Source organism: Colias croceus, chromosome 4, assembly GCF_905220415.1.
Source record: "Colias croceus chromosome 4, ilColCroc2.1".
In the NCBI taxonomy this organism is placed as follows: Eukaryota; Metazoa; Arthropoda; class Insecta; order Lepidoptera; family Pieridae; genus Colias; species Colias croceus.
Genome location: NC_059540.1, coordinates 363,562 through 379,116, shown reverse-complemented (window position 1 = coordinate 379,116; position 15,555 = coordinate 363,562). Strand labels below are relative to the sequence as shown.

At 38.4% G+C, this 15,555-nt stretch overlaps 2 protein-coding genes across 2 annotated transcripts in view; both read left to right on the top strand.

Annotated features, from left to right (window-relative positions):
* LOC123691493 (vacuolar protein sorting-associated protein 13D) overlaps positions 1-11,065 on the top strand; it is a 60,328-nt gene extending 49,263 nt beyond the window's left edge. Inside the window, exons 59-70 of the mRNA XM_045635912.1 lie at positions 107-221; positions 3,183-3,363; positions 3,548-3,708; positions 3,932-4,174; positions 4,527-4,771; positions 5,111-5,264; positions 5,616-5,798; positions 6,067-6,241; positions 6,796-6,927; positions 7,475-7,647; positions 7,919-8,157; positions 8,363-11,065. Coding sequence (XP_045491868.1) covers positions 107-221; positions 3,183-3,363; positions 3,548-3,708; positions 3,932-4,174; positions 4,527-4,771; positions 5,111-5,264; positions 5,616-5,798; positions 6,067-6,241; positions 6,796-6,927; positions 7,475-7,647; positions 7,919-8,157; positions 8,363-8,597 — 2,236 coding nt within the window. The 3' untranslated portion in view covers positions 8,598-11,065. The remainder of the gene's footprint in view (positions 1-106; positions 222-3,182; positions 3,364-3,547; positions 3,709-3,931; positions 4,175-4,526; positions 4,772-5,110; positions 5,265-5,615; positions 5,799-6,066; positions 6,242-6,795; positions 6,928-7,474; positions 7,648-7,918; positions 8,158-8,362) is intronic.
* Positions 11,066-11,374: 309 nt separating this feature from the next.
* On the top strand, positions 11,375-15,041 carry LOC123691447 (ester hydrolase C11orf54-like). Its single transcript, XM_045635847.1, has 8 exons — positions 11,375-11,529; positions 11,850-11,929; positions 12,322-12,420; positions 13,052-13,227; positions 13,591-13,770; positions 13,936-14,032; positions 14,170-14,336; positions 14,636-15,041. Exons 2-8 carry the CDS (start codon positions 11,851-11,853, stop codon positions 14,807-14,809), a joined length of 972 nt encoding a protein of 323 aa, XP_045491803.1. The 5' UTR covers positions 11,375-11,529; position 11,850; the 3' UTR covers positions 14,810-15,041.
* The last annotated feature ends 514 nt before the right edge of the window (positions 15,042-15,555 follow it).

The following is a 15,555-nucleotide window of genomic DNA, read 5'->3' as shown; positions in this document are numbered from 1 at the left end:
TGTTGATGATGCCTTAAAATTTTTATTCATTGATCCATGTCTTCAATTTAACCAATTTTTAATTAATGTTGTTGATTAATTAGTTCTTAAACAATGTGTGCGTCAGGTCGCAGCTATGGCGGCGCGGCCCGGGCGGGCAACTGATCCACGAGGGCAGCTCGCCGCCACAACCCACTGATGCCATGCTCTCTGACGATACCACCATTTCACCACACGCCATGGTTATTATGCTATTCTCTAAATATAACTTGATTAGTTAATAAATTTTGATTAATTTTTTTTATTAACATTAAATCAAAAAAACATCCGACTAATGAAACTTTAAAACTCATTTACAAACGTTACAGGAATTTCTGTAACTCTTCATTAAAAAAAGCAAAGCGCAACTATGATAAGCAAGCTATACAAAAAACTAAGGGTAATACTAAAAAATTATGGACAACCATTAAGGAAATAAGTAACTGTAATAAATCTGATAATCATAATTCTGCTCTTTTAAATTCATGTGATCCCCAAAAAAGCGCCAATGACGTTAACCAATACTTTTCTAGCGTAGGCGAAAATTTGGCAAAACAAATTATCGACTTAAATCATAATGCGTTTCCACCGCAGCTTCCAAACCACCTTCCTCTTTTGTCCCCATCAGTAAATTCCTTCGTTTTACTTCCTACAGACAATAACGAAATCTCTCATGTTATAAATGGTTTAAAGAATGACTCTGTAGCTGGTGTTGACCTAATTTCAGGAAGAATTTTAAAGAAGTACTGTAAACTCTTGACACAACCGATCCTACATATCTGTAATCTTGCCATGGATTCGGGCACATTTCCGAGAGCATTTAAATCAGCCCTTATTACTCCCATTCACAAAGGAGGCGATAGAGACTGTGTCAGCAACTACCGACCTATATCCATTTTGCCAACTCTTTCCAAGATCTTAGAGCGACTAATCAATAAAAGACTTATTAATTTTCTAGAAATAAACCACCTACTATCATCCAACCAGTTTGGTTTCAGGCGCGGCAAAGCTACTGGTGATGCTGTGCATGAATTAGTTGACTCAATTATCACAAATTTAGACTCTAAAAAGAAATGCTTAACAGTATTCCTAGATCTAGCTAAAGCATTTGACACGGTCTCTATCCCTCACTTGTTGTATAAATTGGAACGAATGGGTATAAGAGATAACTCCCTAAAACTATTGACTGATTACCTATCGGATAGACAGCAACGCGTGAAGCTCAATCATGACGTGGTTAGTGGGGAATTGTCGGTTAATTATGGCGTTCCTCAGGGCAGTGTCATCGGCCCCACCCTTTTCTTGGCTTACATAAATGATTTATGTAACCTATCTCTTTTTAATGGGAAGATCGTATCATTTGCCGACGATACCGCGCTATTTTTTGTTGGTGACACTTGGGACGATGTGTTCAAATACGCTCAGGATGGATTTAATAAAGTCGGGCATTGGTTACGCCAAAATATCCTAACCCTAAACATTTCCAAAACTAAATATATGGTCTTCGCTCATAAGGTCAATCTACTACCACCTCCTACACTCGTAATATCAGCTCATACTTGTCCCCCAAATCACGTGAACTGTAACTGTCCTGTACTAGAGAGGACTGAAACTATAAAATACCTCGGTACCACTATCGACCAATTTTTATCTTTTAAACCCCACGTAGACACTCTAGTGTCCAGACTACGAAAATTGATTTATATTTTCAGAAGTCTTAGACATGTTGCTGACAGAGAGGTGATAAAAATTGTATATTTTGCACTTTGTAATTCACTGATAGATTATTGTGTTACATCTTGGGGCGGTTGTGCAAAGTCACACCTTATTGAAGTTGAAAGAGCTCAACGTGCCATACTTAAAGTGAGTGCTGGACTTCCATATCGTTACCCCACGTTAGAGCTCTATAGGATGTGGGGTGTGCTTTCGGTTAGACAAACATTCATACTTCACACCATTATGAAGCAACATTCAAAGCTGGTATTTGACCCCACTTTACTCAAGAATAAGCGCCATAATAACACAATTTGTTCATCTACCGCTTTTTCATCAACTCATTCACATAATTTCTTTTGCTTTATGGGACCCTTTCTTTATAATAAAATAAATAAGAAATTAAACATTTATCCCTTGAACAATTACAACTGCAAAAAGACAGTTTCTACTTTTTTGAAATCACTGGATTACCAACAAACCGAAGACCTTCTTAAAGACCTCATTTAAAATTACTCTAGAGTCTTTCTGCTGCAATTCAAGAACACTTTATATAAACTGATATAAACATATAATCACACCTACACATATGATTAATCACACAAACATATACACTTGCGCACACACTCACTCACACACACCCACTCATGCGCGCACACACACACTAGCATACTCACATTCATACCTTTAGGATTTGGTAGGATTTAAATTAAAATTAAAATATATTTTTCTTTTCTCTTTATTTTTTTGTATTAGTGTTTTTTAAGTAAAATTGTCTTCTGATAAGATTTGTATAACTTTATGCATTATTTAGGTACGTACACTTGTGTATTCTCGTATGATATCCGCGAGAGGGGCTGGTGACCTGTACCTCAGACTTCTATGTAGTCTATTTCAGGCACCAGTTTCTCACAACGTTATCTTCTACTATACATTGTGTAGTATTACTAAGTTTTTGTAACCTTTTAATGTTGTGAGAACCAAATAAAGACGATTTTATTATTATTATTTATTATTATTAATTACATTTAAATTTTGTCCCTGTAAGTATACCGCCCTATTAAATTTATTAGCACAACGCCTGCGATTACCATTATCGATATTATATCCATTTCTACATTTCCTTTCAAATAGAAAACTGATCTGATCGATGCATATAGCGGATTTAAGAAACGCTTTTGATAAGGTTGACCACAACATTAGTATTGGAAAACTACGCTGTCACACTATCACTGATCTTTGACTATTGTATTGTTTTGTCTATTTTATTACGCACGTATAGGCAGTAAAAGTCAGTAAGAACAATTTTTCTTCGATTAGTATGTTATACGGGGTGCCACAGGGTTCATTACTTGGACCGCTACATTTCATAGTTTTCAAGAATAATGAAAATGAATTTGGTGCAGCAAATTAGCGCGTAATCGTGTAACACAGTCGCGTGGTGTCGGCAGGTGCTGGACATCGAGGGCGCGGCGCCGCGGCCGGGCGTGGCGGCGGCGCTGGTGCTGCGGCGCGCGGACGGCCGGCGGGCCTCCACGCAGGCCTGGCGCCTGCTGCCCGCCGGCCGCATGGCGTGCGCGCACCGCAACCTGTGCGTGCAGCCCGCCGGCGGCCTCATGGCCCTCGCCCCCGGTACAACACTCATATTAATGTGTCAAAAACACAACACATACACTTCCGACAAAATATTTACTAATTCGTAAAATTTCTAAAAATCTACGCTCCAACTAAAAAAAGAGTTTGCGACATATTGAGATGTAGAATCCCATACAAAAAAAGTATTTTTTTCCAGTAGTTAATAATTTGATGTGTGTAGGTAACCGCGTGGCGCTAGGGTTAGCTGGTGACGCGGACACAGTGCCACCGGAGCAGCGTGTACGCTGGCGTACTCTGCGGCCGGGATCCGGTCGCCTAAGTGTCACACTGACTGCAGATGGTCCTACCCGACTCATACGCATCATGGACACTGTTCAATCGGTTAGAAATGATGACGAAATCAATCGGAAAGAATAATGATGAAACACTCATCATTATTCTAGAATTTTGCTTTGTTTGTTGTTTATTTAATGATTGAGAATATTACAAGATTTTGGACAGAATCAATCAAACTATTACGATATCATTTAAAATGTAAATCAATAAATTTGAATTATCATTTTTTTCCTCCTAAAACTTCTGCTAATCATATTTTTATACTTAGGAATCAACAAAGATTGAATGCGCTGACGACGAAGAGGAGGAGCAAGCGAAGCTGGACGCGAGTTCGGAAGGGGAGTGGGGCGAGTGGGGCGTGTCCGTGTGCCTGGAGGGGCTGGGCGTGTCCCTCGTGGCGGGGGTGGAGCTGGTGTACGCGCTGTTCCTGGGCGTGCGGCTGGACGTGGCGCGGGACGCAGCCGCCGCGCGCCTCACGCTCTCCGTGCACGACATGCAGTGGGACAACCAGGTCAGAGCGCAGACTGATATAATCGAAAAAGAAAAAAAAATGCATCAAAATAGGTGTAAAAAGATGCGAATGAGATGTAAAAACTAAAGAGTAGCTTGTAACTCCTTCTATTCTCTTATCATATTTTCAAATACAAAAATGATATATAAAATGGCATCTTTGCGATGTAAAAGAAGATAAACAAACAAACATAAATAGTAGTGTTTTTTTTGGTACTGTGGCAGGCATCGAATAAGTAGCGAGTAGTGAAATAGATCAAAAGTATTGTAACAGCAAAAAATACATACTGTTTTTTCGATTTGTCATAATATTTTAATTACATAAAAATTAATATTATGTGAATGGTGCACAGCTGCTGGGCACCTCGAGCCCGGTGCTGCTGTACTGCGTGCCGGAGCGGGTCGGGGCGGGCGGCGCGGGGGCGGGCGGCGCGGGGGCGGGCGGCGCGGGGGCGGGCGGCGCGGGGGCGGGCGGCGCGCTGCCCGCGCTGCACGCGGCGCTGGAGATGCAGCGCGCGCCGCCGCCGCGCTACAACGCGCGCTACTTCACGCACCTGCTGCTCGCGCTCAGGCCCATCGCCGTCAAGCTCGAGGAGAGGTAAATCCGGCTCGAAGGACCTGTTTGGTTTTCGTTATGAGATAGATAAAAATATTTTGTTAATAAAACATTTATATTAGCTTCGCTTGTCTTTTTGCATGCTGGTATGTTTGTAACCGACTCCTTTAGTTCGACTTTCCAACTAATAACAGTCGATTACAAACCAAATAAAACGGACGTATTAAATTCAATTTGTTCACTTATAAAGGTTCGGTAACGATACAAAAATATCATTAATCGATCTTATAAAAGCGCGTTTTGCTTGTAATAATTTTACTTCATGTTGTTCTAAAATGACGTTAGTCCTAGTCGATGTAACGAAAGCTGTGTTCTTGACAGGTTGATCCTGATGGTGTGGCAGTGGCTGCAGCAGCCGGAGGGCGAGGAGGTGCCGGACGAGGCGGAGTGGGAGACGCGCCGAGTGTTAGACGAGCTCACTGCACTACACGCTACTAGATACTACTTCGCGCTTATCAAGCTGCTGCCCAGCCAGGTATCGATTTGAATATGAAGTGATTTAGCAATATTGGTTGATTTTTTCATCTTGGGTATAATTAAGTAAAAAAGGCAAAACAGTAAAGAAAATTAAGACTCCAAAATATTTGCTCAAATAATTAACACCTAACGAAAGTGATAGCTACTTGCTTAATGAATTGGCCATTTTTAATATTTTTTATTTGTGTAGATGAAGTGTTTGTCACTCAAATCAATGTTTAAATATTTTAAAGATAATTTTTACATTATTCTCTTTGTGTTACTGGTTTGTCAAGCAAGAGCAAACGCATATTAAAAAAACATTGTATATTTATAAATTTTCCTTCACATTGAAATAACTTTCTTCCAGATCCGTCTATCAATGTCCACATCGAGCAAGGTAGAAGGCGGTGCGGGAGCCCTGCGGCGGCGGCTCGGGCTCACGCTGATCCGCTTCGAGGACGCGGCCGTCGAGCTGGAGCCCTTCCTGCGAGCGCACGCGTTTGATACTGCGCCTGCGCTGGCCAGGGACGTGCTGCAGCACTTTAAAGATGTAAGTGTTGGTGCTGTTGTAAAAAAGTTTGGCGTTTGAGCCTTTCTGATACAAGTTTGATGTAAATTTATGTAATTAAAATTATTAGACAATTAATCACAAAGAAAAAAAGATAGGACACCCTATCTTATTTTCTTTGTATTAAATGATTTAAATACTGTGGTTTGAGTAAATGATTATTATGTTTTGTGGACTTTCTGATCTGTTTCTTACGTATATGTTAACGTGTCATAACAAATCTAAAATTGCCCAAATATTTTTTGCATAGGAATTGAAATGGCAAGCGGCCAAAATCCTGGGTTCAGTGGATTTCTTGGGCAATCCCTTGGGATTCGTCGCAGATGTGTCTGAGGGCGTGTCCGGTCTGATACTTGAAGGAAATGTCGCTGCGTTACTGCAAAATCTTACACATGGTATATCGAACTCTGCAGCAAAAGTTACAGGTATGACAGAAGACTATTCAAATATTGCACGTTACTTATAAAAATAATTTGTAATTTAAATAATAATGTAATAGAATTCAAATAACTGCAGATTTAGTGTTCGATTGATATTTAACATAGTTAAAATTATTTTTAGTTTGTTGTTTTATTATGACGTAAATTGTCCGTTCTCTCCGCAATCGCCAATATGTTCTTTCAAAGCGCAGTTTTATTTATTTATTTTTCTCCAACTCAAACTCAAACATTTATTTATTCAATTAGACTTCTTCGAGAAGCACTTTTGAAACGTCAATACATATTTTAACATTTACCACCGATTCGGAAAGCAGTATCTATGGAGAAGAATCGGCAAGAAACTCCATAGTTGCTCTTTTAAATCATTTCAGTACATATTACAATTTGATTTTACAAAATATGTAAGTAACTGTACGTATATATTATCATAATGTGCCAAAGAACTGTATTGTGGTTTTTACGCGACAACCCTCCATGGGTATAAGATAAGTCCCTTTTTTCCATGTCGTAAATGTGTAAAATGTGTCGTTGTCGTGCAGAGACGCTGGGCGACGGGCTGGAGCGCGTGGTGTGCGACGAGGCGCACGAGGAGACGCGGCGCCGCATCCGCTCGGCCGCGGCCGGCGCCCGCCTCGCTGCCGGCCTCAGGGGGCTCGGCCTCGGCCTGCTCGGTGAGTCTATACGTGTAGTGTAGATCCGGCTCGAAGGACCAATTTTTCGATACTTAGTCCATACTAATATTATAAATGTAAAAGTAACTCTGTCTGTTTGTCTGTTACTCAATCACGCCTAAACTACTGAACCAATTTTAATGAAATTTGGTATGGAGATATTTTGATACCCGAGAAAGGACATAGGATAGGTTTTATCCCGGAAATCCTACGGGAACGGGTTTTTCTTTAAAAACGCGGGCGAAGCCGCGGGCGGAAAGCTAGTTCTTTATATTATGTTAACTACTTACAAAAGCTCGAAGTTTTTCACAGTTCAGCTCGAAGGATCAATTATTTTTACTGTTACATGTTCATGTTTATGTTCATTACTTTAAAGTGTTAACTACAAGGTTAACTGTATTTGATTACTTTTAAAGAAAGATAATATCTTAACCAAATTTTTTGGCTCTCTGGAAGTAGATAAAATTTAGGTATCTAAAAAGTATGTCCCTTAGTTAGCTGGTAATAGTTTATTCATATTCAAATATTTTGTTTTGTGTGTGTACAGGTGGCATGACGTCGTTAGTGAAGCATAGCTACGAAGGTGCTACAGCAGAAGGATTACCAGGATTCATCGCAGGTGTTGGCAAAGGGCTTGTGGGAACTGTAACTAAGCCTGTCATTGGCGTACTCGATTTCGCCGCTGAGACAGCTGCAGCAGTTAGGGATTCTAGTCGCAAGGTGGGCAAAACATCCATGTAACGGAAAATATAGAATTTTGATCGCTTTTGCATAAAATACACGTATTGCAACCAACGTGTGAACCAAAAATTTTGTTTTCATTTGACATTTTGAATACGTATAAAGAGCTAATAGGAAAATTTCACGATGAAAACGATGGTTTTCTTTCTTTCTTCTTCTTAGTTCTTTTGTCTTTTCAAAGTATTCTGTACATTATTGTGTACATTCTGTCGTGCAGGGTATCCGCGGCGGTCGCGGCGCGGGCGGCGAGCGCGTGCGGGCCCCGCGCGCCCCGGCCGCGGCGCTGCTGGCGCGGTACAGCGCGGCGCAGGCGCACGCGGCGGCGCGCCTGTACGCGCTCAACGGCGGCGACTACGCCGAGCGGCTGCTGGCCCACCGCGCCGTGCGGGACACGCCGCACGACATACAGGCGCTGCTGTCCGACTGCTACCTGCGCATCTTCACCTGCAAGGGCACGCAGCCGCAGATCGTCATGGAGACGCACCTCAGGTACGCACGCGCACCTTGCCTTCGTGCTTTTATATTGTAAGACTACATAGCATTCTGGCTAAGTGGCTAAATTGCTTTCCACTTGCAATAGATGATTTTAATGTGTTAGGTCAATCCAAAACACCTATACATGAATATAGCTGAATAATTATGTCCCCTTTCTTCACAATAACTCTTTTTACTAATTTGGTACATTTGTCAACAGCAACCTAGTATCGTGCACGGCAGTGACGGTAGACGGCGCGCACTTCGTGGAGCTGGGCGTGCGCGGGGGCTGCGGGGGCGGGGCGGGGTCGGGCGGGGCGGGCGAGGGCCTGCGGCGGCCGCGCGTGCAGTGCGACTCGCGCGAGCTGGCCCGCTGGCTGGCGCAACACGCCGCACACGCGCGCCAGCTGCACCACGACCGCACGCACACGCTCGTGCCGCACGACGATACGTAACTTCACATAATATAGTGGGGCTGTACATGTATACGTTATCTGTATAGACGTGACTCGATGCGTGCGCACGCACGACGATGACATTATATCCTATAATATTATATACGAAACTTAGTGCAGACGTGAGTGGATACGTACACGACTGCAATACGACCGGACTGATACTGTGGCATCGCAGAACGATGTACAACGATTGGCATAAGTCGGCTAATTACTTACACACACATAATTTTAAAAGTACCTACATGTTCTAAGACAAAACCAAAATGAGCACATAAGTAAGTAATATATTATGTTACATTTACGTTCTAAGTATACGGGTGATATTGTTGTGACGCATTGCTAACGTACGCGCACGCAATGTGCGTATACGTTCTCATATACGAGTTGTAGTCAATTGTAACGATTTGATTCTGCAGTATACTTGTAGGTAGTTGAATAATGTTCCAGAAAATAATATGTGTAAATAAACGTTTTGAAGTGTGATAAAAAGTACCCGAGAAAAGATAATTGTGTCGTTTACTTGTGACATGTATTAATTAAATTTAAGACCTCGATTTATTAAATTATTTAACCAACTCTACTTTATAATATGTTTATCTTCTTGGATAACAGCTCGGACGACTTTTTTGTCTATGCCAACATTTTTACTACACATTACCCAACACCGCACAAATTAGAAGATCAAATTTGTAATCATGCCCTGTGTAGATGCACTTTAAGTGGAAATTAATTCAACGTAAACGTGAAATAAATATCAACTATTTCCTTCAATTACTTTTTTCTTTTGTTAATTATTAGATAAAGTGACCGAAAACTTGAAATTAGAATGTTGGTGCCAATGAATGCAAATGTGTAAGTTATATCTTTAAGATTCCAGTAATTTATGGTGTGCAAATGAATAAACTGACATCCAACATTTCATTCCCTAGTGCGAGCGTGACTGACTAGCGTAGGTAATTGACTAATTTATTCTGAAATATTAAGTATAAATAAATAAGTTTAAGGCATATGATTGTGTGTTTGTTTGTTTATGCTCCTTACAACTGAAGGAAACTATTTAACCCAAGAGAAAGTCAACTTGTGAATATACAAGTAATGTGTAAGATAAAACTGTATAATACTTTTGTAAACGATTCGCTCGTATCAATAATGGTAATGTTTTATTTATTTTTTCGATAACACGTGTTGTTTGAAAGTTGTGTGTTGACTGTTACATAATGTTTTATGATTGCAGATAGAACAATTATCTACTTATTTGGGTTTTAGAACAAAATGTGTGGTTTTTATATAAACGAAAAATTAAGTTTTTATAATAAAGATGCTCGTTTATTTTCAATGATAATAATACGATAATGTTCCATTTGACGATTTTCAACGTATTTTAATAATAAGTATGTTTTTTAATCACCCCTTTCAGTTAAAATTCAGCACGATTTAAAATTACCTAAGTACCTAAGCAATCACTATTTTACGAAAAGATTGCAGTGAAATGTAGCATTATTAAATATAAGACTATTTACAGGATTAAATCCTGCGACTTACTTAGACTTTAGGACTAGTGTTACTACTAAATATAAATAATTATTGTCATCACAATTTATAGCCTAGACGCGACTCAGTCGTGTGTATTGTACCTTATATAAGATGTGTACTCCTTATTTATGACCTACAAGAATGTAAAATGGCTTTTCATTTTGAAATATAATATAAATTTATATTGATAAGCAATTTGTATTTATTAGTATTATACTTCTCTTTGAGTTCAATTGTAAAGTCTGATTTAAGAACGATTAAATTTCTTCAAACTATTAGTCAAATTCACCAGGTCAATAGTTTTTTTTCTCAATCTTTTACTAATGCTATGTTCTTAAGTATTTTATCATTTATTTCTATTATATTTCACGACGAAAAGTCTTCGTAACTGCGCACATTTTGACCTAAGTACTATCAGCGCTTTGGTTGAATATATTTATTATTATGTATCTGAACAAGGCTGTGTTCATAAACCTGTAGGATAATTGAAGATTTAGGCGCTCAAATACACGGCGACTTAAAAATAAATTGATTTGGACACCTTATTGTTGAAGTAACGAAATTAATATTTAATAATGTTTATTTGAAAGTATCGCCGTGTATTGTGGCCATATTTTTGGTTGAGACTTGGATGTAATATTGTATGTTCGTCAAAGTGTTCAACGCACATTTTGCCTTATCTTTGTATTATTTATTATTTTATTAAGTGAGGAAAATGCAATGCTTAAGTAATGTTATTTTGGTTAAGGATGGTTGACTTTTTATTTATTGTGTGCACTAACAGAGCCTGTAACTTTGTTGTAAATGTATAAAAGTCAATTTGTTTGAGATATGAATGCCAAAACATTTTATTTAGTTGAGGGAGTTGATATTAATTTAAACTTTAAAGCAATAAGACTTGGTTGATGGTTGATAATAAAATATTGTTTATATTAAATTGTTTTATTTCTATACATAACCTTCACATTATAGTGGCCGTTAATTGTTGGTAGGCACTTGAGATAAGGAAGAATATTGCATAAATATATACATACGGGAAGTATAGGTGTCCGTGTGTGGTAATTACAATTAAATGTAGAAAAATGCAACTAAAACACTAATTGCACTTATACGGTATGATTTTGTTTACCCATCATAACAACATAAGGTTATGCGGCGCCTATCATTAATACTCATATCTATCGATAGGTTAATTGTATGTCAATTGCAACACAAACAAACCAACAGTCACAAAGTTATTGTGATATAATTTGAGAGTAAAATATATTATTATGTAAAATCGCCGGCCGGCGGCAGTCGGTGCGGGTTCACCATAGAAAGAACACGTCGCCTCGATCACGTGGTTCTAGTGACCCTGACCTCGGTCTCAGCTGACATCAAAATAATCAACAAAAACGTACGTATGAGTTTTATTACTCAAGGGTCATCAATCCTAACCCATAGATTGTCCGTATAAAAATTAGTTGTTAAAGTTGTCCCAATTGAAAGATGGTCACTTTAATAGCGTTTGGAGCATTCCTAAATGTTGTCCTCGTGAATGTAAACGCTGCGGCCTTGCACGAAAACATTGTTCCGAAGTGAGTTCTAAATATCATTGAAAACTCTTAATGAAATGTTCAAATTGGCTACTTTTTGCTCTTTATTTTTATTCAAATATTAAGTTAATTTATTTTATGTTATGTTTAATTGATAATAAACCTGTTTCTCATATTATAGAATGACTTCAATAGATTACTCCAAAGTGCCAATACAGGAGAAATCCCTGTACACACCACCGTTAGCAGAAGTGGCTGAAGGTAAGTTCGTAATTGTGTTCGTAATTTAGTTTACTATTGTAGTGTAAGAGCTTTTTATGAAATCATTAGTTAGATTTATTTTAGTACTATGAATATGAATCCCTTTTCTTTATATACTTTTAAGTTATAGCCTGTTAGTGTATGTACTTTCTTTAAACACTTGTCCCGTCTTTGAACCTGTATAGGCTCAAGAATTTTCAAAACCAGTCCAGTAGTTCTTGAGTTATTCTTACCAAAATTAATGTTAAAGATAAGTTTTAATAATTATTACCATCAATCTACACCAGAATTAATAAGAGTCTTATTATGCATATACCTATGTAAAATACGTATTCATCCTAAGGTCTGATCACTCTTTGCAAAGTTACATAAAATACATATATTTCTTCCAGTATTATCTCGTGGTCTCCGCAACACGTTCGAGTCGGTCAGCGTCTCTGCAGAAGAATGTCCAGACCTCAGAAAAGCACCATTTGATCTGACCACTCCAGGTTTAATATAAATTTATAAATCGTGATCGAATTTTTTCTATTCTTTATAAATTTATATTTATAAAGCATTTCAATGCCATAAAAACCAAAAATATAAATTCAACACTCCTAGGTTTGTTAATATCCTATTTAAAATCATTTAAAGAATGAAAAAATATAAAAATAGCATACCTATAGCTACAACCTAATAGGAAAATAGTTAACCATTTTAGTTATAAACAATGAATCCAATTATCATGTGGTATAAAAAACTTGATACTGAAATTTTATGGCTTCGTATTATTTAATATTTGAATAAATCAGTAGTATCTTAAATAAACATAGATATGACACAGTAGCACTTTCGTTGTTGTTATTGAGATTATGTGATGATTGTTATCTCATAGTTTCTTCGATGTTATAAATTATATCTTATGGCGTGTTCATAAGGTGGGGTTTATCTTGATAATGTCCTACATTTAATTATGTAAGAACGTATGTTGTAATATTGAAACATAAATTTTATTTACTGAGAAGGTAAATAAAAGAAAGACAATTTATATATTCTCTAAATTATTTAATTGCAAACAGAATCGTATTTTCAAAGTAGGTATAGTTTTTGAGACAAATACTTGAAACTTTCGTGCCCCAGGGTTGTCAGGCAATGCGAAGCTCATCGAGCTGGGTGGTCCCCCGTACTTGGTGCCGCTGGTGCAGCGCGACAAGATCTACGACCTGGCGGCGCTGCTGCGGCACCTCGCGCGCGACCCCGCGCTGCTGGCCGGCGCGGGTGCGGGACCCTGGCCGTACATTGGCGTTAACTGTGAGGTGATTAATGATTTGATTATTTATTGGACAACAATGCGGCAATCTTTTTAAATTTAAAATAAAACAAATTTGTTTTGAACATTAAAGATGATGCTTTTTTGTCCCAATACTTACATCAATAGACAAGTAGTTAGGTAGTTATGTATTAATATACAGTAGTTATGTATTTATAAAAAATAATTAACAAATAGATCCTATCATTTGCATATTATTATCTTCGTTCTTCAACGTCTGATAGTAGATAATTATTACATATTCAACTATTATTTAAACGATTTTTGAAAAAAGTTATGATACAAGTATTATGAATACAGTAAAACGCCCATTAAACTCATATTTCTATTCCTCATATTCTGTCCCTAGGGTATCATAAACATGGCAGTCCGCGACGGCTCAGTGGAGCAAGGCACGCGCATCGTGTCGATCACGCCGGTGGGCGCGGCCAAGGGCAGCGGCCACTTCCTGCAGCAGCAGCTGCCGAACAACGAGACCAGAACCGCGCTGCTCGGGAACTACTTGCTGTCGGAGGGAAAACCTGGCATGGTTGGTATCTTCTATAATACTTTGGCACTTTCGGACAAGTCATACTCAAATAAAGCAACTTAAGTAAAAAGGGGACAATATTTGAAAGCAATTAATAATAAACAAAATATAACATATATATTGGAGTTTCGCATTGAAATGAACTTTATGTGTGTGTGGTTTCAGGTCATAAAAGTAGAAGTTAAGAAACGTATTGGACCATCAAACTTCATCACAGCAATCAGAGAAACTTTGAAAGAACATTACGGAGACAAAGTTGTCGGTAAGTCGGCACTCGGCATATATTCAATAACTGCATTTTATTTTAACAAGGTACTGAAATTTAGTATAATATAATATTGCTGGTTGTATACGGCGATATTTACAATAACTATCATTAAATTGTTTAATTGCTCCTAGGTCTGGGCGGCGCGTTCGTGCTGCGCGCGGGCAAGGTGAAGCACCACGTGATGCCGGACTTCTCCGCCAGTCCGCTCTGCACCGACTCGGACGTGGACGCGTGGCTGCACTATTTCGAGATGACCGCGCCCATCATGCACGTGGGCACGCTGGTTACCGGCGATATGGTGAGAGCGCTAGAAATTAGCTTGTTCATTACTTTGATAAGAATTTATTTAAATTATAATACATATTTTGTAGCATTAAATTCATCAAGTTAGAGTACTCTCTCTCACACATTATTTAAAATTGAGAATAATAAAAGAAAATATCCATTATTTAAAATATTGATACAAAATACACACATCATAAACTACAAAAATTTTAAACACCAAAAGCCTGTTATATTTTTTACATTGCCCAACCCACAAAATTCCCATAAATGAATCTCAATCCAAAACACGTTATATAAAATGTAATTCTGCAGGGCCTGGACCTGCGCGTGCAGCACTTCCACGGGTACAGCGCGCACGGCGAGGGCGGGCACTACCACTACGACACGACGCCGGACGCCGCGCACTACGAGGGCTACTTCGTGCTCGCCGACAGCGTTGTGCGGGTCGACCGCCCGGAGGCCACGCACGCTATTGGACGCGATTGATTGCGTTTTTAGATGATATTTTTTACATATTTTTATATTCATTTTAAGTTTAGAATTGCGTAAACGATAAACTTTTTTAAAAGCCTTGAAATAAAGTGAATGTGTTCATTACAATTGTAAGGCATTTTACAAATATGTTTGAGGCGAATTGTACATTGTAAATACTCTAGAATCTATATACGTAATAGAGAAATGATCTGTTAAATGTTAATAAAGTACTTTACTATTGTTACATTTGTGGTTTTATTTTTTCCCTAGTCTACCTTTAATAGTGTTATAAAAAGTAAGATTCTTGCTAGATTTTATATGTAGGTACCTACTTTAAACTAGTTCTACCTTGCATATACTTATTTAAAACAAGATCGCGCAAATCTCAGCGCATTTTGTAATTTTAATATTAAGCAATTAATACATACAAGTTAAACTCATCATAAATGGGATGGCCCGTTTTGACAGTTCATTCATAGTTCATACCCATAGTTCTCTATTTGCTACCAATCGAAATTTTCTTATGAGCGCTCATGCCCTAGAATCTGATTATAGCCGGAAATGCTGATTTCAGAACTACGAAAAAAATATGACTTATTAAGTTTTTAGTAATTTGCCACTTCATAATTTGTTTCTTGGCCACAGAATACATAATAGTAGCTAAACGCTACAGAACGGACACTCTCCGCCTCCCGCCAAAATTAAACACTTACCTCACCCCGCACGATCAGACATGTCGCACCCTTAAAACATAAATG

What these genes read in the sequence shown, in the direction of transcription:
- LOC123691447 (XM_045635847.1), top strand. Translation starts at nt 11,851, where the DNA reads ATGACTTCAATAGATTACTCCAAAGTGCCAATACAGGAGAAATCCCTG. An exon ending in GTTAGCAGAAGTGGCTGAAG is followed by an intron (nt 11,930 to 12,321) that starts GTAAGTTCGTAA and finishes TATTTCTTCCAG; the next exon opens with TATTATCTCGTGGTCTCCGC. An exon ending in CGCTGGTTACCGGCGATATG is followed by an intron (nt 14,337 to 14,635) that starts GTGAGAGCGCTA and finishes GTAATTCTGCAG; the next exon opens with GGCCTGGACCTGCGCGTGCA.